Source organism: Anabrus simplex, chromosome 2, assembly GCF_040414725.1.
Source record: "Anabrus simplex isolate iqAnaSimp1 chromosome 2, ASM4041472v1, whole genome shotgun sequence".
NCBI classification, from domain to species: Eukaryota; Metazoa; Arthropoda; class Insecta; order Orthoptera; family Tettigoniidae; genus Anabrus; species Anabrus simplex.
The window spans coordinates 734,558,878-734,583,547 of NC_090266.1; the positions used below are offsets into that span (position 1 = coordinate 734,558,878).

At 37.8% G+C, this 24,670-nt stretch overlaps 1 protein-coding gene across 3 annotated transcripts in view; it reads right to left on the reverse strand.

The window, feature by feature from the left end:
- Window positions 1-2,687: 2,687 nt before the first annotated feature.
- The window catches only part of LOC136864416 (fibulin-1), a 451,544-nt gene continuing 429,561 nt past the window's right edge, over window positions 2,688-24,670 (reverse strand). For all 3 annotated transcript variants that reach the window (XM_067141388.2, XM_067141387.2, XM_067141386.2), the window contains 3 exons: window positions 17,234-17,373; window positions 13,331-13,460; window positions 2,688-5,723 (listed from right to left, as the gene is read on the reverse strand). In XM_067141388.2, coding sequence (XP_066997489.2) covers window positions 5,318-5,723; window positions 13,331-13,460; window positions 17,234-17,373 — 676 coding nt within the window. In that variant the 3' untranslated portion in view covers window positions 2,688-5,317. The remainder of the gene's footprint in view (window positions 5,724-13,330; window positions 13,461-17,233; window positions 17,374-24,670) is intronic.

Here is a 24,670-nt window from a genome sequence, read left to right on the forward strand (position 1 = left end):
CCATCTCAAGCCATGTATAGTTGTGTCATCCGCGGCGAACTCAGCGAACTCCGCGCAGAAGGCGTACCTGCCCTCAGAGCATTCAGGATCCAGAACTTATACGGTCCAACATACCGGTACCTGGTCCGCCTCCATCTTCCTACAAAAGATGACATCCAGCGCCTCATTAGCACGGGAGCGTATATCTACCGCCAGCTACATCAAGTTGAACGCTCTCGATCCCCTCCTCTCCCTAGCTATCCCACAAACAATACATGTCGTCGCACCCGGCCAGCCTCTCCTCCATACCAAACTCGTCAACTCGTCTGTCCATCACTTCCCCCACCCAGGTTTTTCCAAGCGACTCCGACCCTTGATATCCTGAGACTCCTCACCGCCTCTTTATGCAACACCACCGCGAACATCCACATCCTCACTCTTTATCTCAACAATAGCACCCTTGTATAAACATCCACACATCCCCCGTAATTTCCATCTCCGTTGCCAAGCGGCCCCGTCAATTCTATTCCACTAAAGAATATCATCCTTTTCTACCTTCTTCCTTCAACACGTCTCCTACCTTCTCACACTTATCTCGGCCTGAGAGAGGGCATCACCCTCTGAAAGGCCCGCCCCGCCCTTCGGGCGGGAAATGAAAACTTCTACGACGACGACCTTGTGAGGATTTTTTACTTGCCATGACCATTCATTATATCAGTCAGCGCCACTTGAATTCCAACGATACGCTTCAGAGATCTCGGGACTGGCACGTGTTTGTTTAAATCACATGTCCCGCAATTCGGTTAATTACTCCAAGCTGTAATAAATCGTTCATCAGCCCGCTTTCTACCGGCAAACCGATCTACTGTGTCATCTAACATACATTTTAATATAAAAAATTGACGCGAATTCAAATTGACTAAGATCGAATATCTATACCAATGACCAAACACTCCCTAACAAAACAAGAACTTTCACCTATACAGACGACCTGGTAGGATATGGAAGTGAATGTGCTAACAAAGTGGGAATTAATAATGCATACATGTTTGTGCAAATCCGGGGCATGTACTGAGAATACTGTTGGAATCAATGCCTCGAATATTGGGCTACATTTATTTGTTACATTCTTCTCTGCAATACCACAGTAGTGGGCAGTCATGATGCATGGAATAATATTAGTAATGACATATGACCGACAGTGGTATATTCAGGTTTAGAATTTCCGTAAATATGGAAAATGAAAGCAATGATGATAATGATGATGTGCCATGAGACAATTCATTAAAATTTAACCACCACAATGACTATCAAGTTGTACCATAGTGACGGGATATTAGTAATGATACATGAACCAAAGACCAGAGTTTGGGCCACAATGACAATGAATTTGTGAGTTTCATAAGTTTGATTTCGTATGCTATAATGTAAAACAAACAAATGTATATTTTTAAATACTTTTTTAAATTTCTTGACTTAATAATGCAGTTAGGGGTTCCTGTGTTACAAGAAATGCAACAGGAAAGGTATAAGGACTATCAACGTTTGATGGTCTGAGTATCTTAATGACTTATAAGAGGTTTGTGAACCCCTCTGTATATTATGGAAATCAATGCTCATACACTGACTGTAGATTTCTCTGACATACTGGTGTTGTATCTTTTGGCAGTTTCAACAGACCACTCATAAGCCAGAACTGTCAGCATGCTTCAAAAATATAACAAATTCAACAGATTATCACACACTTTACATCATGTGTTGTCATGCCATTTTATATGCTTGAAGTCAATATATCTGGTGAAATGATAATGCAGTGCTAATCATTTCATCAGTATTGCATGATAAGCCTGGCCTTTGAAACTCATAGACATATCAGGGTTTGATGTTACACCTCCTGAAGTAGATGGGCAGCTTACCGGAGACTAATAAAGGACAGAAAAAGGGAACTCTGTTGTGCTAAGGAAAAAGACAGCAACCGCAGAAATAAATACAGGTATGAAGTTTTGGTATCGTTGATACCCTCTCAATGTTCTGCATCATAATACAACCTTAAGAAAGCAGTAATATGATCAAAACATAAGGAAAAATCAGTTAGTGCCTTCCCAATTTTTTCGGCATCTACAGTGACAGAAAGCAATAATTAGAGACTGCACTGTAAGAAAGCAGTATCTGCAGAAGTACTGCGTTTTAAGGTTGTACTTTCATTCCATGCTAAACATTGACAGAAGGCAATAAATGCTACCTACAATGTAAGAAAGCAGTATCTGCATACCTCGTTCATTTTATTGTAAGTAATGATTCTAGTAAGAAAATGTGCCAGTAATACATTTTCCTGCTTGTCTTACTATTAATGTGCTAATTTCAACATCATCCACGAAGTACAAAGTAATGAAATATTGATAACAATTGGATTTCATGTTTCTCAGTTTTCAATTTCAGTAGTTACAGCCTGTTTCCTTAGCATGGCAGAATTGGAATTGATGAGATGAGTGACCACCTATCAATATGGCAATATATGAAGATGTAGAGGTTATCCTTTTTGTTTGCCATTATTAACCTCATGGTTTCATTAGTATAGCCATATCCCTCTCACTCTTATAGCATGAGGCAATATTACTTACTGGAATGTACCTACTGAAATCTTTGAAAAGAACTATCATGGAATAAATTAACTTTTATTTACAGGATATTTTGTAATAACAGAGCAATGTCAGTTGTGAGATATTTATTATATTTCTATAGAAATACACAAGGTTGGTGCACCTCACAAGCATAAATATTATTAAAACAAATTAGTTATTTCCATGTTTAGGAATTATCACACAATGAGATAACACATTTCATTTTACACACATAAATAGCCCTTTTGTAAGAAAAGAATAATGTTAAATAGTAGCCTTAAAACACTATGATTGAACTTTTAACTTTAACACACTGTTTTTAATGTCTTTTGATTAACTTTTTGAGGTCTACTAAGGTTTACAAAACCTAAGCATACAAAAAAACATGCTACTGAAAGAGGGAGAGTCATAAAATAATGAGATATAATTGGGATGGATAGCTTAAGACTGTGATAGACTACATCGTCATTGATGGCTAATCTGTTCTGTTCATGATTTTAAAGTCATACTCGGTGAGTATCAAGATAGGTATTACTGGCTGATCTTAAAGATGCCCATGTTCCCAAAGCTTAGTGCAATAAAATGCCAAAGATCAAGACCTGGTTATTAAAGGACTCAGAGAAGAAATATACCAAGTAAGGATAACAACGAAATTATCCAAAAATGAGATTTAGAGGGGTAGAAGAAACATTTGCAATCGGAGCTGAGGAAATCAGTCTGGAAAATGTGCAAAACCAATAGGGAATGAAATACCTAGGTGGAATTACTAGGTGAATACAGAAGCAGAATAAATAATGATACTGAAAAGAAAGTTAGATCCAATAAGACACGAAATGTGCAATAGAAGAAATTAGTAGGTAGAAATTGAAGAGTGAGCACTGGAATATCAGAACACAAAGTTGGCTAATAAAATGACTAATCCAGGAAGAAAGTAAAAAGTGCTGATTTGTCTTTACTACCAGGATAGAGGAAGAACTGTCAAGGAAGTAGGAAGCTACTGTATAAAGTAGTAAAAAGTAAAGGAATTGAATATGGAAACATCCTTGTGTTGGAAATAAATGATGGTAGTTTGATGAGAACAGAGGAAGGGATCAGAGATAAAATGAAGACATGCTTCAGCATGTTATTAAATGAGGGAGACAACACCACCCCAAACAACTGTAAAATAGATTAAATACAGAGAAAACATTCCACATGAACATGGCTTGAAGTCGAAACTGCACTAATGAACATGCAAAATGGGAACTCATTGTACCTTAATAATCTCACCCCAGATATGATGAAGGTAGCTGGAATACCAGGCTAAAATTGGGTACGGCGTGTGTTCTCGGTGATCTGGGAAGAAAACTAAATCCCAGAAGACTGGAGAAATAGAATTATCATCTCACGGTATAGACGAGGAATCGGATGGAGATGTGGAAAGTATGGGGACATAACACTGTTTTCACACACCCTGAAGCTGTTGGAAAATATCACAAAATTTGACTTATTAATATAGTGGAACCTTTGTTTGAGGAAGAACATCACGGACTCAAGAAATATTGAAGTACTAGGATCTTTAAAGTTTGTCATAGGAACGGTTACAGAAGAGCACTGGGAACATCGGAAGAATCTTATGATTACATTTTTGGTCAGTGAAAAGGCCTACGGCAGTGTTCCTCAGAACAAGATCTGGGAATGTCTAGAAGACCTCAAGGTGCCAAAGTACCTACCTGACTCACAAAGTAAAGATGCTATACCAGAATTGCTTCAGTTGTGTTCAGATAGGTAGTGGATGATCAAAATGGTTTGAGACAAAAAGAGTTTTTCAACAACGAAATGCCCTACCGCCAGTCTTGTTCACAACAGTAATGGGCAACATTATAATACCTATCAATAAAATAGACAGCAGAACAAATGCCCTGGTATATGCTAACGTACTATTTGGGGTAGAGACAGAAGCTTAGGACAAAATAAACTGACAATGGACAAACATGTTCACTAAGTTTGAGCTGAAGACAAGTAAAACAAAGACAAACCAAATTAGAATCAGTTTCTCACTTCAGCTACCGCGGAAGCACAATCTCGAAATACAACACTGTCAAGCTGGAAAAACTCAGCAGGACACAAAAAGTTTCATACTATTACAATCAAGTCAGAAACTACTCTAGGACTGCAAAAAGCACAAAAAGCAAAAACAACTCTGTACCTCACCGACTTCATACCAGTTCTCACACATGGTTTAGAGGTATGTAGCCTACTCTACAAAATAATGACTACAGGGAAAATTCAGGCAACGGAAATGAGAATTATGAATCAACTACTCAAAAGGACAAAATCAAAGAGATCTGCCAGAAAATACTTAAACTTTACTGTCCAAGGAAAGATACCAAGGGGAACGACAAAGAAATGCTTGATAGTGAAATCAGATGTGGATGAGAGAGGTCTTAAATGGGAAAATGTCCTGGAAAAGAAGATGTATGCAAACGGAAAGAGATGTCAAGCGCTTTTACACAACACCCAGGAAATTGCAAAATGATGATGATGATGATGATGATGATGATGATGATGATGATGATGGTGGTGGTGATTAAGGTTCATTTTCTCTCCCCTCTTTTCAGTACAAAATATGTACATTTGGTTCAGCTTTCACCTTTCTTGAATTTTAAAAGGGTTTAACTCAAAAAGGTTCATTTTTCTAAAGCTATCAATTTATAATTTTTGAAACTACTTCCTTATTAATATGAATACTCTGAGACGAAAATGAAAAGTTTGGCTACAGCTGAACTTCCGTATAAGCCATTTTGACTTATGTCCATAACTAACTCTAGCTCTACTTCTTGTGGTCCAATTATTGGGCGAACTATAGAGATGATTCCTTGGTTAAATACACCTCGGCGTAGGAGAAAGTATTCTTTGTTAGCCAAAGGAACTCCTGGTGGTGCTCGAGCATTCACAAATTGCATTGTGAAACTGACAGTTGCTGTTGAACGCAATCCTCGCATTGTGAATAAGTCCAGATGGCCAGATGGTGGAATTAAAAGGTTGGATACAAAAGCGATGAAATTGTAGGAGTAACTATGTGGCAGGCGGAAACAGGCTACATCGTCCTGATTGCAGAATAAGGACTCTCGTTTGCAGCGACTTTGGAACAATACAGCACAGCGAAGCACAGCACACAATCACAGAGAATGAAACAAAATAGAATTTCAGTTATAATTGAACACAGAATTAAGAAACTTACAATTCTGTTGAGAAAAAATTACAGTTTGATGTACATTTTTTTTGCAAAGGAATGAGAAATACACAGAAAACGTAAATATTCTGTAGAAGTTGCCGTTAATTTTAAATACAGTATATCAGCATGTCTAAAAGTGTTTTCATACAATAAAATTTCATTCAGTATAACATGCAATCATTGAATTCCACACAAGATATCGTGATTCTTGTTTTCTTGTTAGTAATACACGGGTGGAAGGAAAGAATGGTAAAATTGTGACTGTGTTTGTCACATTATTCAGGATTTAAAAAGAAGGTAATATAGCTTGATGATATTACGTAATCAACAATGCACACAACACCAAGCAATAGCCATTAAGTACTGAAGGTGCTTAAAACCAGGCAGCCACACAGTTTGAATTTAAGTACGTAAATAACGTGCTTGTTTTCACAATTTTGTAAGGTTGTTAATTGGCCAAAAAGCCTCGGTCAGACGTTGTCTCAGCATGTCCTAAACCTGTTAAATGGGAGATTGGTCTGGGGAATGTGTTGGCCAGGGTAGTTATCAAATACCATTGTTGTGTAATACCATTACACGCAGGAACACATTTAAGGAAGTCTTACAATTGGTTTGCACTGAATTTAATGTTAAAAAAACATTTCTTTATACAGCTCACATCACTTTACAAAAACATAGCGGCCATTACTCGCTTCCACTGTTTTTTTTAAGTGTCCAGCAGGTGGCACTGCCGGCAAATAGCTGACAGTGTCGACAGCAAAGTCTGATACAACATACTCCCACCTTGAGTAGCAGAAGGCTACTCAACAATACTAACAAATAGAAACCTGCTGCTTATAAATCAAGTCTGCCAGGAACTCTCACCGCTCGACCACTTCGAGTAACAACTGGATCACCACTGTTTTCACCTTTTGGTACACCTGAAGAATCACAGTTTCTAGAGAGCACAATAGGGTCATCAGAAGACTCTTCCAAGGGATAAATCCTTTGTATTGGACGTAATAACTCGCCCTGACCAGTTCTGAGCTTCACTGTTCGGATGACACCATCCTTACCTGGTATAACTTCAACTATGTATCCCAATGGCCAGTCTATACGCTTGAGATTGTCACACCCAATCAACACAACGTCCCCCACAGCTACCGTACGGGTGCCCTCTTTTTCACGATGTAACACTAACTGCCCCAAATATTCACTTCTGAATCTTTTCCTCAAATCCCTTTTCAAAGTTTGTCGGTACCTATACCTCCTTTTGAGGCTCTGAGTGTCTATCGTATCTAGATCAGGAACACCAATCTCCCTTATATCTTGCAGGAATAAAGAAGGGGAGAGAGGCACTAGCTCAGAACCTTCTTCCATGATATAAGTCAAAGGTCGAGAATTCATCAATCTCTCACAATCACATAATGTAGTCATCATCTCCTCGTAACATGTGAAATGTCTCCACAGATCACTTCTTGGTCTAAAGCCTCAAAATTACACCGAAATTTATCGTTCAGGTCCCCTACACGCACCCTGTAAATTTCATGCTCATTCCGTTGCGTTGTTACACCACCAAAAAGAGAATGTGAGATGATCTCCTTTCGTAGTGAAGTGTAACCCATCTTTAAAGCCGTCTTTCGCAAAATGTATGACTTCTGGGAGCCTGTATCCATCAAAGCACGAACACATTCAGTCTTTTCATCAGATCTTACATTTACACGAAGAGTTTGTAACAACACCTTGGGCGAAGCGGAAACATTTGCCAATGTGATTTCCTGAGTTGCATTTTCTTCACTGTTGCTAACTGCTTTGGGGACATGTTTTTCTAACAACTGTCTGCACATTAAAACAACATGCTTCCCACCACAAATTATACATTTTATGTTTTTGCCTTGCAATTCTTTACCATATGCCCTGACTTCAGACACATATAACAACACCCCTTTTCCCTTAACAGTTTCTGTTTACTTTCCATTGACATTTTTCTAGCGGAAAAGCAATCTGCACTGGTATGGTGACCCTTACAAAACACACATTTGTCATCCTTACGTTGATTTGATGTTAATAACCCCATAGCTGTAGGAATGTTGTCGTCTGAATCCTTCCCCTTGTGCTTCAGTTTTTCTTTTTCCCTTTCACACTTTAAGTCAAACCCAGATGTAGCAAGGTTTATTCTCAGTTCACCCTCCACCTCCGACTTCAGGAATTTCATTAACCCCTCCAGACGGTCTTTCGCATTTGTAGCGGAGGTGAATGGAATACTGCGTTGCCAAATTCTTAATAAGTCTTCGGGGAAGCACGATTCAACTAGGGGAAATAACATAGAGGCACACTTGTCCGTTGTGACACCAAGTGATTCTAGTGACCTCAACTCTGTTTCCAACTGATCATAAAGTTGAGACAATGCAATTCTGGATTTGGATTGCGAGGCCTTGTGTAAAACTAACCTCAACAGTTCACGTACATAAACCTCCACAAGAAGATCTTCTTGGCCAAAACGAGATTTTAGGCTTTCAATTGCTTTGCTGTAATTTATTCGTGTTGGGGGGAAGCTCTCAACCACCTGCCTAGCACGTGATCCTTTTACTGTTGCCTGTATTAAATATTGAAATTTATCCTCCACAGCTATTTCGGGATCTTCATCTATTTTTGAGAACTGACTCCAGAATGGTAACCACTCCTTTAAATCCCCTCCAAAAGTGCGGAATTCTAACTTCGGCAACTTGAATTTCTTGGTTTGTTAGTTGCTAGACCTACTAGCAACACTACCTGCTTCATATTCAGTTTGTTGAACCTGTATTCCCGAAATACGCAATTTAAGGTCCAGATACTTTTTCTGATACTCATCAGCCCCTTCCATTTCCTTGTCAATATCAGCCTCGTCATCGTCTAATAACAAATCGAGCACTTTCGAATCTAGTTCGTTCAAAACCGCTATCTTACTTTCTAACAAGGTGGATAATGATTGAAGTTCCGTAATATTAAGATTTTCCTCTTCAGTCAAATCACTAACCTGTTTAGCAATTTTCGTAAACGAAGTCCTTGTCGCTCTCCTGTGCTTCAGTAATTTATCGAGGCTTCCGCGCTCCATGTTCCTCGTGGGTACGATGATTATTCCTTCTTCAAGTCGTAAATGTCCTGTCACGGTCGCCACTAAATGTTGTGTAATACCATTACACGCAGGAACACATTTAAGGAAGTCTTACAATTGGTTTGCACTGAATTTAATGTTAAAAAAACATTTCTTTATACAGCTCACATCACTTTACAAAAACATAGCGGCCATTACTCGCTTCCACTGTTTTTTTTTAAGTGTCCAGCAGGTGGCACTGCCGGCAAATGGCTGACAGTGTCGACAGCAAAGTCTGATACAACAACCATGAAGACCTCTCTAAGTAGTAGCAGCAGCAGCAGCAATGAGTAGATAAGCATTATTCTGTTGAAACACTACAGTACCTTCCTGTTGCAAGAATGGCAGCAGAACGGGTCAAACAATATACTAGATGTAGTGGGTACTATTAAATGGACACTCCACAAACACCAAAGGTGAATGAGAATTAAAGGTTATTGTGTCACACACCATGATGCTACGAGATGGGCTTGCACAGTAGCTCTCATATTTTTTGACAACAACGTTTGTCGCAATAGTTTTATTCATGGCATTGTTTTGCCTCATGTACAATACATAACATAAAATATGAACAACAAAAAACATACATCAAAACAAACGTTTTGGGGGTAGAATATTGCTCGTGTCAAAATTTAATTTTGAAACCCAAAGCTCATAAGTGTTTTGGTGAAGCCCTTTTATGAGCATGAGAAATAATATCTCGTCACATAACCTTTTGTGTCTATCAAAGCATCACATTTCGCTGTCATTGAAGCAACAAAGGGTCTAAATTTTATTTTGAGGAATTTTGCCCATTCAGATTTCAAACTGTTGAAGAAATCCATTTTATTTAATGTGATCCTTTCCTCAGACATGTTTCCAGCAGCTCCCACATGCGTTCTGTTGGATTTAAACCCAGACTTTGACTTGCCCATTACAAAACGTTTATCTTCTTCTTTTGCACATAAACGATTGCATATTTACATCAATGTTTGGTATCATTATCATGTTAAAACACCATTGTTGAGGCATATTTTTCTAACATATGGTAGCATTTGCTTGTCCAAAATATCCTTGCAGTCAGGACCCTTCATTGTACCACCGATGCGCACTAACTGACCTACGCCCTTAGCGGAGAAGCATCCCCAGACCACGACGTTCCCACTTGGATGCTTAACAGTAGGATTCTGGTAGTGTGGATGATATCTTTTATTTCTAGGACGATGTATATATTGAAAACCATCAGATGATATCATATGAAATTTGCTTTCATCGCTCCACAATACCATAGGCCTCCCTTATTGTGTCCAGTTATGTTGCTCTTTTGCAAGGGCACGTGTCTTCCTTTTATCGCGTGTAGTTATGAAGGTTTCTTGCAAGGGCGGTGAACTAACAAATCCCGATCTTTACAGTAGACATACGGACATCTACTCCATAATTCCGCCTCAGATCAGCAAGGATACGTTTTGCTGTAGTTCTAGTGTCTGCTACTGATTGCCTTCTAATTAGCCTATCTATTCTCTCGGTTGTTTTTCAAGATCGACCTTGTCGTGGTTTATTTTGCACATGACCACGCACTGCGTACAGTTTCTTCTAGACAGATACCAGTTGTCTTGATAAGTTGAATATACGAGGAATCTGTGCCTGAAATATCCCCTCCTGCAAGGCACATATTATTGCCTCCTTAAATTCTTTGGAGTATTTTTCACGTTTAGGAGGCCAAATTGGACTCGTTAATGACTTTCAACTACCCAACAACACACAGAAGTTCACAAATGAGAATGAAATATTTAAACAGTTCTTGTCAAAATACATTTGAACATTCACTGCGGTGTTAATGCCCATTAGAAAACACTTACTGTACCAAGACTTGTTGACTCTGCTTCCTTATAACAAATACTGCAACTTCCCTCCACCCTTACAGACTATAGTTGGATAGTCTATGTTTGTGCTGCCATCGTTTAGAGGTCGACACACTATATCAAGAGAGTTATGAGCGCTAGTGTATGTCGGTGGCTAATATACTCTGGAAGATGACAATCATGAGGCCGATGTTGCACACTTAAAGTCCTATCATTTGCATGAACGTAGAGCTTACTCTCATTGAAAAGCACAACAGAGCACCATTTTACACTCTAGCTCATTCTTGCTCAACACTGTAAAGACGTGCATAGCGGTGTTGCGAAATTTACAGAAGCCAGGTCAAAGGCACGCATGTTCATAGTCCTACTGCAAGGAGACAGTTCCCAATGGTTCATGTGCACACTCCTGGCGCCACATTTGCTCAGATCTTGCTGCGGATGTCTTCCAGTGATGCCCTAATGATACAGCGATTTTGACGTATGTCTGTACTGCAAAGCCATCCTGAATCTGGCGTGTGCACGAGGGCCTGTACAACAGACCACTGTTGATAACGTCGTCCCCTAGAGTTGCATCATGCCTAACGTGAGCAGCAATCTGTCAAAATGTTCATCCCGGCTCACAAAGTCCCGCGATGCGACCCTCTCAAACGGATGTATATGCACAACAGGAACACATAACCATCACTGAGGTATGGCTATAGCTTGACTGCTACATACGTAAATAACACTAAACTTTCCAGGCGCACACTGTTCGAACGGATGCATAACTGGACACGACGTAACAAAGTGAACGATACCATGCCATCTGTTAGCTGATATCTTTGAAACTGCCATCAGCTCAACTACAATCCTCGAGCATACAACTATTTTACTCATGTTCAATTAGACATAATTCTGTATGGTGTTGCAATTTCTTTTTAAAGGCAGTGTAATACCATTATCACTAAAAATTACCGTAATTCTGACAAATATATTCTATCATTATCACTAAAAAATTACCGTAATTTTAACAAACAGCTTTCATAGCATGTAATTAAACATGATTAGGTTTTAAATGCTGTCTCTAGGTTACTCACTAACGTATCTGTTGTATTTACCATTATAATGATGATGAATAACTTTATAACTCATGCATAAACTAAATGAAAGAACAGGTGAGGGGAGATTATTGAGAGATAATATGATATAAAAAACTGTAACTCAATAAGCACAATCATATTGCTGGATATCCATCATGAAAAGATATAGAACAATAAACTCTGTAACGAAAAATTAAAATGGAAAAAAGCATGCCAACAAATCATAGACGAAAGTGTCCTAGAACATCTGCCAGTAGCACAGACAGAAAAGGCTGTCTTAGTTCATGAAAAATAGATTTCAATCAGTAATGCAGGCCAACCAAATTTTAAGTAATTAAAAAGAGTATAAAATTGCTACTGATTTTTACATATTAGTGCGTGCTAATTTTAAATACAGGTACCGGTATCTCTCCAGTTTTTCCTATATAGTAAAATTTTCACAAACTTCATGTTGATACAGGAGTAAGGAAATATCAATACATCCCGGTATTAAAATAGACCCATGGACATTGAACATAAACTGAAATAATTGTAAAGGAACATTACCGTAATTAATTTCTGGAAAGAAAAAATTAAAAAGAAGGAAAACAGCCTAAAAATAAATATGGTTCTTATTTTTGTTTTTCATTAGAAAATCTGGATTCAATTCCAAAGAACTCCGCAGTGTTCATATATAGTGGGGGCATATGATGCAGTTGAAGGTGATTTTTGGATGGATAAGGAAGTTAAGCCTTGAGCATATCACTTGGTTTTATTCGATCGGTGTAAGTTATGTGCCATCACTGGGTTTCACCCTCTCCCTTACTCATTATCATCGTCTCACATCCAGAAAAGCAGGTCACCAATGAGTGTCAAATAGAAAGGCACCGAGCGAGCTGAACATGTCCTCAGGCACTCCCAGCACTAAAAGCCAAACACTTAATAAAATAGCAGAAAATATTTCTGAACAGGTATTTAAATACCCTTAAAATACGATACTGCCTTCTTTTTGCTTTAGGATTGCTGAGCGTGTACTTAAATAAAAATAACTTGTATTGTTATTGAAATCCATTAATTCTGAGTCCCTGTCTTAGCAATTATAAGCAACCATCTTGATATATGTTCTTCCGTGCATCTTTCTTCACATCAGGGAAAATATTGAGACATTACCTAGAGAAAATTCCAAAACAACTTCCCCATTTTAGGATAACTAATATACACCCAAAAGCATTTTCACACACAGCACCTAAAATAATACACATAGGTAAAAGTAGCTCGCTCTTCAAGACAACTTACTTGAAAATAAACTGTAATGTGTTTACTAGAGAAATTGGAGAAAGAGAATTAATCTTTGAAGAACATTAATTTCATTCTCTCTGAAATGGAATTCACAGAAATGAAATCCTCTTTTTTAACAGTTTAAAAGTATATTACGTACTTGAAAGATCCTATGTAATTCTTTAAAACATACCGAAAACTGGTAAGGAAGATTGGATACATACTTTTTGTGATCTAGGTCTTTGATGAATCGTGCCGGACAGTTTATTGCAACACAACGGTATCCTCCCAATGTGTTTACACATACTTCATCACGTCCCTGGCAAGGCGTTCCAGTCATACATTCATTTATATCTGGAAAGAAATTATTTAATAAATGTTACATGTCTCTTTAATTCGAGGATTGTTTAAATAATATAGTTATAATGGGTGAGTGGAGAATAACTATGCAGCGCGAACACACAATGCACCAGGTCATTAAGAACGGAAAGACGCGAAAATAGTATAGTTAAAGATACGTGGTTTAGGAGAAAACAAGATGAAATGTACGTCATACGTGGCAACATCCCTTGCAGTAGTTAACTACACAGTATTATGCATAAGAACAGAACGAGGAAAAGCTTCTTGCGGATCAGGCAGCAGTAACCTCGTATTGTGGTTAGCACTAGAGGACGAAGTATGATGAACAGGTTTTGTTGGTATAAACATCAAACATACACATCAACAGATCTGAGAAACACAAACTAGGTTACACATCACAGACATGCAGCCCTCAACGTGACGTCTGACCGACGGGCGCTTTCACGAGTGTCAGATGAGTTATCAAATGATAAACAATTTACAGATGTCGAACGCATCTAAGAGGATACCACCACAACTAGATCCTACATTTTACTATGATTGTGGTAATAACAAATTGCTGCAGATTACGTTACAGCGTCTTAAGTGGAGGTGGTACCCTCTATCTTTCCAATGCTAATTTTACCTACTTCAGGTACACATTTTGTGATAACTATCAATAATATCACTTTGAAATTTGGTAAGCATACAGATTAAGGGCTTTTGCGACAATAACTGTATTTAGACTTTGAATAATAACCCGACTGAATTTAGATAATTTTTTAACGGACTCCTGTTTTATCGATTTTTTGACACATTTTGCCTTGTAAAATCAACAGTTTTTAAGTAATCATGTTATGAAAACACAGAAATGTGTAAAACACTCAAGAGTACAAGTGATTAAAATTGTATGCTCATAGGCCTAGTACTACCTGAAATATTGGTACCTTATCCTAAAAAATCTCAATTGAAGAAAACAAAGGAACAAGTTAAGATTATTTTTTTGATGCATACCAGCACCATATTCTGTATCATATGGGTCATCAGCATCTTCCCTAAACCTTTTCTGGCTTCTCTGCACAGTTATTAATGCTTTGGAGATAACAGAAGCATCCAGGTCAGACCTTTTCCTTCTCATATTAGCAATTTCTTGAAATGTACCGAGAGTGTTCACTCCCGGCTCGATCCAAAATTGCTGCATAACATTCATCCTACCAGCACATTCCTCATTGAAATTAATTGCAGCATCATAAATACCAATGAACAATGACTGATATCCTAGAAACACTGTTTTTGGAACCCTACTCATACGACACTGTTGAGTGATGCATTAGGGTTATGAGTTCGACCATGCAAGCATACGAGGGAAACAAACAATGAACAGAAGATCGGGAATATGTGACACAGACTACCCAAAACACAAATTAACACAGCAAAAACATTCCCTTTGGTGATCAACAACATTACTTTTACCACAGGAAGTAGAATATCAGAGTATATTTAAGCATTTAACTCAAACTGAAAAGGGGGCGTAACGTCAATTGTCAACTTGCCATTTAAATTGTATTTGAGGGCGTTAGGAATGATTGTGGCTAATGCTATTACTCATACATAATTAAATACACTTCAATCTTTAAAAATCAACAAAAAAATTAATGAATTTTTGAACCAGAGGGGGTACCACCTCGATAGCGGTAGTATACACCTACGATAAGACATTCAAGCACGACGTAGTCGAACAAGACTCACGTTAGTGACACAAACATAAAAGTTATATGACCGGAGGAACTACAGATCATCAGCCCTTAAAAATGTAAAGTGTCTTCTGTTTTAACTCATAGTGAGTAGAAAGAAAACAAAACATAATCTGCTCAAACAAATGTAATGAATCAGAATAGTAACACACTATTGTCGAAAAGAGTGAACTAACATACAGTAGGGGCTCGGTAATTCCAGATGGACGGTACCGAGACAACCTGTAATAGAAAATCGTGGACTTAAAAAATTAAACGAAAAAGCCTGCGTATACGAAACACTTACTTATGTTAAACATTACAGCACAGTAGCTTAGAAAACAAAAAAATACAGGTTGCCTTACAATAAAACAAATTTAAAATTGATTTTGTAAATAAAAGTTAAACTGCCTACTTACGTTAAACATTGTAGTGCATATTTCTGTAGTGATGAATATATAAACACACATTTCACTGCATTTTTGAAATTAAATTATGATGATTGCGGTTTTATGGTCATCAGCCGTTAAAAATCTAACGTGTCTTCTGTTTAAACTCATACTGAATAAAAATACGTGAACTGCTCGAACAAATGTAATGAACCAGAACCACGTGTAGGGTAGGACTGAGGAACTGCCGGTTGTAGTAAGGATGTAAAGAGAGGCATATGAGTTGCTGATAAGGCCCGAATTAGAGTATAGTTCCAGTGTACATGGCTCTTACTAGGATTACTTGATTCAAGAAGTTGAAGATATCCAAAGAAAAGCAGCACGATTTGTTGTTGGTGATTTCCGTCAAAATTGTAGTGTTACAAAAACGTTGTAAACATTAGGCAGGGAAGATTTTGGAGCAAGGAGGCCAGCTGTATGTAGGCAGTATGTTTCAAGCTGTCAGTGGAGTGGTGGCATGGAATTAAAATACCTTTAGTTGATGAATAAGCATGAATGGAGTTATTAAAAGTAGAAAAAAGATAATCTGAATACAAAGTTGAAATTCAAGAGAAAAAATTGAGGCAAATGCTCTTTTATAGAAAGAGGAATTAGAGATGAGATTAATTTTCGAGGGGGATGTTTGACAGATTTCCAACTTCTTTGAAATCATTCAAGAGAAGATTAGGTAAGCAACTGATAGGAAATATGCCATCTGGGCAATAACCTTAATTGCAGATCAGTGGTGATTGATTGAATTTAATATAGGCCTACAATATGTTCATCTTTTAAAATGCTATTTAGCTAATGTTCAATCAGTGTTTTGCTTCTTAAAACAACAATCAACACTGATCTAATTTGTTTATGCCAATTCAGTGTTTTGCTCCTTAAAACAACAAGTTTCATTCCTACGGTCTTGAGAAAAAGAGGCAAGCTCCAAGCAAGTTGGAGGATCTGACTAGTATCTGGTAGGGATTCGGCGAAATGTATTTTACTTCGAGATCTGAAGTACAACTATTTGAAGTAAAAAGTGTCCCATGAACATTGTTAACGAAGTGACTGGACAATTAGAAGTGACAGCCATACTAAGCAGTGGATTCTACTGGAATGTGATATAAGAAAACAAAAATTGTGAAATGTAACATACATGGAAATTTATTATGCTCATAATCTCTTATAATCAGGAGACATTTAATGCATATGCAGTGAACCATCAAGGATGATAAAGCCATCAGATTTCTCAGCGACAATCATCATGACATTTTCAGGAGAAGCGTGTGGACAAAGCAACAAGTATAAAATGGACACTTCATATTTCTTAGAACAAAGCTTATAAAAACAGGCAAGTAACTGCAAAACAGCCATAAACTATTATATACCTGTGCGATATAATAACATTTCGCGACTCTTCGAAAGCCTTGCAAATTACATTGGTTAACAAGTGAAAGTGTAAAATGTTGCAATTTTTTCCTACATTTGCTCTCAGTTCATCATATTGGCTTAAAAGTATTTGCTTATCATTTTATTTGTCATGGACCAATAATTTAATGATGGGGAAGAAAAATTTCGTAGAAAACTTCCTGGAAAAAATATTTAAACACTAGCACTTAGGAAGTTCATAGCTTACCTTGGCATGTCCTGCCATCAGAACCCAGACGGTATCCGTTTGGACAGCGGCATGTGTAACTCCCTGGTTCATTAACACAAATGCCAATACATAATTTTCTATCCTTGAATTCTTCACATTCATCAATATCATGGCAAGATCTGTGAAGACAGGAAAATTATTTTATATGAATTTAATACAGACAAGCTTAGAATTTTTAATACTATATGCAATAATCATTTATTTCAAAATTACTGTATATACCTGCAGACTTTCGTCGATAGAAAATCCAATGTCAGTTTTCAAGTTATGTATGAGAATCTTATGTTGGGAACATAAATGCTCACCGTTTTTCCTCCGCGTTACTTATACACACCGTGTGTGTAACATAATAATAATAATAATAATAATAATAATAATAATAATAATAATAATAATAATAATGTGTTAGGAATTCATGATATCTGGGTAAGGGGAGATCGCGATGAAGACATAGAAGATTATAGAGTGTCTTTAACAGGTGTTAAATGAAGAAAGGCTGAGTATGGGGCAGGACAGTTCATCAGGAATACTACCGTATATAAATATATATAAATGAGCGAATTATGTGAGTAGATTTGGCAGTTAGAAGAAATAGGGCGAGAATTTTCTCAGCATATTCGCGATGTGAGTGTGCAGGTGAAGATGAAGTTGACAAGTTTTATAAAGCATTGAGTGACATTGTAGTTAGGGTCAACAACAAGGATAGGATAGTGTTTATGGTCGATTTCACTGTGAGAATAAGCGTAGATTATTAAAGTACCGTAAATCAAAGGCATTTATGTTGACAACTGGGATGCAGTGAGAATTGATACTTGAATTCGTTCTTGGTACAAGGTACCTACAGGGGTGAGACAAGGTTGTAATCTTTCACCTCTATTGATCATCTACTGAAAGGTATTAAGTGACAGGGAGGACACAGTTAGGGGGAGATGTAGTAAGCAGTCTAGACTATGCTGACGACTTGGTCTTAATGGAAGATCGTGCCGAATGACTGCAGCCTAATATCTTGGAACTTGAAAATAGGTATAATAAGTATGGTATGAGAATTAGACTCTCCAAGACTAAATTTACGTCAGTACGTAAGAAATACAAGAGAAGTGAATTTAAAATTAGGTATCTGAAGTTGGAACAGGTAGATTATTTTCAAGAGTTTAGGATGTGTGTTCTTGCAGGATGGTAGTATAGTAACTAAGATTGAATCAAGGTGCAGTAGAGCTAGAGAGGGCTCGCAGTTCCGGTTAGCAGTATCTGTAAAAGGGAAGTCAGTTCCCAGTTGAAACTATCTTTACATCAGTATTTTTCCAGACCAACTTTGATTTATGGGAGTGAAAGCTGGGTGGACTCAGAATATGCTATTCATAAGTAATAGACATGCAAGTAGCGAGAGTGATTGCTGGTACAAACAGGCAGGAACAATGGCAGGATGGCCTTGACACAACTAAGATGGCGTCAGCGAAGGATGTAAGTGAAGATAGCTCCCGGTTCTCTTGCGAAATAATCGGGAATAAATGTGGTGTAAACAAGAAGCGAGTGAAGAATGGTATCCAGTGTGAAAAGTGTTTAATTTGGTACCATTTTGAGTGTATATGTAGTGCTGGTTTTGCTGAAAATGAAGATACCTGGACTTGTGTTAGCTGTGGCGAGAGCAATTTGAATAGCGGTAACAAACCTAGGCCTACAACGGTCAACGAATCGCTGGCGTCTCATTACTTGGAGGATAGACGTAATGATAATGTACTTGTAATTCTCTCTTTATTGCAACAGGATTTACAAGCATTAAAAGCGGAGAATGAGATTTTAAAGGAAAAGGTACGTCTACTGGAATCGAAAGTACCGGTACCAGTAAACACTCAGAACACAGGTGGCTCCGAGAATTCTAGCGCGTGGTGTCAAGTTGCTTCAGATTCTAGGAGGAAAAGTGTACAGTTTAATAAGGACAACTTTGTAATTGACACCAAAAATAGATTTTCATCCCTGAGGGAAGTAAGCGATACGCAAGGTATCCGTATAGGAAGCAGTCAAACGTATAGCGCAAAATCCGTTACGAGAAGCGGCAAAGTTAGGCCTAAAATCCCACACAGTGCACCGGCGAAAGTATCGAACGTTCCTATATTTGGTGATAGCCAGGCGAGGGGAATTGCGGAGAAAATGGTCAATGAAGATATTGCAGCATCGGCAGTCATCTATCCTGCGGCCCCAATGAAGAAGGTATTGGAAAACACGGAGCAGGCGGCAAGAAATCTCGGAAGTCGTGATGCAGTAGTGATCATCGGCGGGACGAACGACGCACAGTGTGTCGAATCCCAATTCTAGGTGGAAAAAATTAAGAACGTCGTTAATAGTGTTGGTATCCTATTTAAAGTTGGCAATATACCGATTTCGAGGTCGCTGAATTCATGTCTGGCCTCGTCTAAAGTGTACGATCTTCGGGGGTAAATATATAGGGGTGAGGGGAAAAGGGAGGTTTAAAAAATGACCGAAAGCAACAATAGAATCGTCGATTTACGGGAGTAAATATCACGATTTGGATGTGTATATTATAGTTTATGACAGTAATAAACATACTGTTTAAAACTGGATGAAATATGAATAACAATGAGAATTTCAGTTCAGTATTCTTGTTACCCTTATTTGAGGGAATAGACGAAGGCGCTGTATGTAAATTCTTCCAGAATGAAAATATATTTTAAATTGGTATTAAACATAGAACAACGAAATATGCACAAAAAATAGCAATAATTTTTTAAAAAAAATATATTCGTCAAAATCAAAACAACAATATTTCTTTATAACACAATTTCATTTCCTAGTCCGGTTAATGACGTAGTTTTAGTAAACACACCTTACACACGAAAACAATATTATTAATATATTATATTGTATTTGCACAATAAAAAGGAAAGATTACACTCAAAAACATTTGATAAAAGACGTTAAAGGATTATATTATTTACAAGCAACTGTCTCATCAATCTCATCCCGTTAATAATAACAATATATCTAATGTTAATTCGTTCCCTGATTCGACTGTAGAGTCCAGAGCATCGTAGTCATTGCTATCCTGGTCTTCTTCATTTGATGTGAAAGGATCTTGGGAGTCATTAAGTAACTCAATAGCTTCCATAGGTAGATTACCAGGAGTTTTACGTGGCATTGTTCGGTACTTGTTTATTAAAGGATCTGATGTAATCAACATGTTAAGCAAGTCTCTATTCGTTGAATCCCTGCTACATTTTCGAGTATGATGTTCACGAGACCTCCGACAATCTTTATTTCTAGCGTCTTGAGCTTCTTCAGATAAAGGTCCTATTGGCACAAGAAAATTTTCAATTACTTTAGTACTGTGTATTCAAATGTTATGCACAGTTACGGGCATGTAGTTAACATACAAAGCCGCGACGAAATTTTCCCGAAATCGTTGTTCTCTTCTTCCTGCACTCTCTCATTTTTTGTTAATCTTATGGAATATCAACTTAATTTTGTTTCTTAGCTCCTGAACCTGAGTGCCAGTAAGAGTTGTAGACTCAAATTTATTCATAACATATTGAAATATGACTTCTGAACGCCCCTCTTTACGACACGACCGCCACGCTTTGAAAAATTCTTCTCGCGGTAACGCCCACATAGTCACTGAAAATAAAAAAATAAATCATTATGCACATTCGTGCGCAACCAAACCACTACAGATCCTGAATCTACATTAAATTTCCCATCGAATGATGTTGAAAGTAAAGTGACACTATGAGGCACTCGTGAAGTTTTCTTCGAGCAAATTCTAAAAACAATCTAATTTCTACAACCTCTTCCTTTTACAACACATTGTGAACAATTTATTTAGTGCAGAACGCTTATATTACGCATAAAAGTGAGAACACATACCTCTTTTCGCTATTCCATTAGCCACAGAAGACAACAACTCTTGAACTCACTAGAAACACAACGTTCGGTTCAATCCGACACCTCCTACCAACTGAGCCTGATAACTACCAGGAAGACGTTTCAGCACCTGTCCCCTCCCTCCTACGCACCAGAAAGCGGAAAAGAGGGTCTTTCATTATTTACATCCATCCATGCGTCTGTCTGAGGTCTATCCTCGCTCAAGAATATCTCATGCGCTGCATAATCCAAAAGCATCTGGTATTGCATTGCCTTCATTCTCGTCAAAATAGAGTCTCTTAAAATGTTATTTGGATAACAAATGCGTTTGTTCGTAGTAGGTGGTAAGTCAGCTACAGCTTTATTTACGTGTTACCTGCTTGACTATCTAGTATGGCTGAAAATTATCTCTTACCAGTCCTCAAGGTGATGGCTGGGTGTGGATGGTACCTTTTACTAACAATTTGGCCCATCCTCTTCCTACTCATGCAGGACTTCTTAATCACACGTTCTTGAGGGTATCTTTGCTCCCAGTCCCATTCCCCTCAATCCAGAATGTACTGAACCTAGTTTTCCACATAGGTGCAGTAGAGAACCATTTTTAGGTAGACTGCATTTATACAGACTTCACAAAAGCTTGTGACATTGTTGACCATGATATCTTGTAGCAAAAACTGACAGGTTTTAGAATTAATGGGCCTCTCCTCTCCTGCTTTGCAACATATCTTAAAAATTGCATACAGATTTTTAAAATGACACATCTTTTTTGAGCCTATCACTGTTACCATTGGAGTACCTCAAGGATCTCATGTTGCCTCTTTACTCTTTACTTGGTACATCAGAATCAACCACAATTAGGCCCCTTTAAACAAGAAGCATCAACCAGAATTCTTCATACTGTGTGACTATAAATCACTGGTCAGCACAGTTCCACCTCTGGGCCTGTTCACCTTGCTTTCTCATCTCTTCTGCAGCAGGGAAATCTCTCCACCTATTACAACTTTAAAGGATAGGTGTTGTTACTTTATCAGTTGATATTATGAGAAATCTCTTCACCCATTAAAACCTTAAAGAATAGGTGTCATTAATTTATTAGTCAAAATTACGATAAATCCAATAGTTTTGTTCATAAAATATTAACCTTGTTAATTATCAGTCAAACTGTGTTAACACCACTACTATCACAGGCCACACTTATATACATTTGCACTCAACACAAATACAATAATACTTGAAATATACAAACAATAGTTTAGCAATGATTTATAAGTAATGTTAGTATGGTACAACTGATCTACAATAGCTTGGTACAACAACAACTGACGCCATGACTTGTAACGCCCTCAGTGAAATAATGAAAGACCTGCAGTTGCAGCTTCAGTATAAGCAGCAACACACTGACTATCAGCACATTACTCTACTACACCGCAATGAATCTGCCATAACAGTATCAAAAACACAATTCCATACCTTTCATTCTACTACTAACTCACCAAACTGATCTCAACATATTTTATATTCATACTGGCTATGATTCTAGATAATTATACTTTTACACAACACAGTATTACTACAAGATACTTGGAAAATTCTAAAATAAGATTGAGAATTACTTGGTGAGTACCTGTTCTAGAATTGTTTTGAAGCAAGTTTGTGACTCTGCACATAACCTGAAGACATCTACAAATACCTAGAACATTATATAACATGTCTTTGGTACCTGAAGATTCCAGAGCTCACTTACATTAACACATGCACACAAATGGAGGTTTCTCTCAACATCTTGAGAAACACGGACATTTATTTACTGTGATAAACATGATGTAACTTTAAGCTAACTTCCCTTGAGTTATGGTATAGATAATACCCGGTACCAGAAGTTTCCTGAATGACTGAATACATTAAGGATTATGGAAAGCATAGCCTAACACTAATGCATGAGCTGTATACACCATGATTAAATGTAAATATGTGACCTGTCCTGTAACTGTAACAAGTAACTTATAACAAATTAAAAATTGTGTTCAGTTATACACATAATCTAAATTTTCATCAGTCATCCCTCTATAACTTAAAACAATTTTGCACTTCTTGTCAATATTTGCTAGGACAGAAGTTATATTCAGGTTCGGTAGCTTCATCCTTCATAACTCCCAGGTCCAGTCTTTCCTTCGGTTTAGTGAGCTCAGTTTCCTCCTTTCTATGACCGGATTATACTGTGTCTGGTACATTGGTGCACACTGATATCTGTCTCCAATTCAGCTGGAAAAGATTCCCTTTTTGCATCGATCTCGCCCTGAACTCGTAAGGGGGAATTTCACTTCTCATAGCTCCACTGCATGGACCTTGATTGGAGGAGGTGTTCTCAGCAGCTACACACCATGACACAGCTGCCTGTCCAGTTTGATGGGTCCAGTCCTCTTTGGTGCGAGGCCTGTATGAAATTCACCAATCTTTTTACTGATTGGGTTATTTAACTGCAGTACTGGTTGGCCTGATAGGAAGACCTGGTCTTCTTTGGTACGGTATCTAGAGTCTTCGGTGGGCAAGTGTTCTCTTCTCAGCCAATGCATGCTTCCTCTGGATGTCCTGCTGCTGGTTGAGCTGCCATCCAGTGAAGGAGACTGCTGTGTCATGTTGAACATAAGTGAGAGATGATTGAATTTCCCAGTCACGAGTAAAATGTTGTTGGTATCCAAGGAACAGCTCTGCTGGGGAGTATCCAGCGATGGGGTTGATTCATTGTTGTAAAGTGAAGACTGATTGCGGTACTTGATGGTCTCACACTTTGTGCTCTTTATTTACCAGATGCCTTGAGTAGAACACCTTGGCCATGCTTTGACAGCAGAGGTTTTGGAAAGACAACCAGAGAAGAATTGGACTATTGAAGAAGCAGAGTGCCTCTGAATCAAATGACAAGTATGGAGAAGTTAAACAAGTTAAACAAGTAAAAGGTTACTTCACATACTGCTCATTGAGCCAAATTGTGCCCACCTTTGCTTTGTATTAATTACTATTGTACTGGGAGTTTTTTCTAATAGGCCTACTATCTGGTGAGTAAAATTCTTAACTACAGTTTGTAGCACTTTGCATGTTATATTTAGGTATTTTAAGTGTTAAAATCTTACTTTGTTTGGATCATTGACCTTCTGTAACTCTCGTTTCTAAACATGGCATCAACTACAAATGATCATTACTTGAATGACTCCAATATTGAAGGTATTTTATTTGGTCATAAAGAGAATTTTTCCTCTGATGATAATGACTTTTTGAAAAAGATATTGATGAAGTTAGTGCAAGTGAGTGTAATTAACAAAGTGAGATAGAAGCAGAAGGAAAAAAGCAGTGCAACAGACAATTCTGGGTGGAAGAGGATAAAGCCACCATGTACTCATTTCAGTCATTATAAGTTCACAGTTCCTAATCCTGGAATTCAGTTATCAGGCAGTTTGCCGATGCTCCTTTGAGAAGCAATTTGACTGGATGGGGATGGAAAGACTTCACTTTGATTGAGGTGATACCATTTTTATGTGTTATATT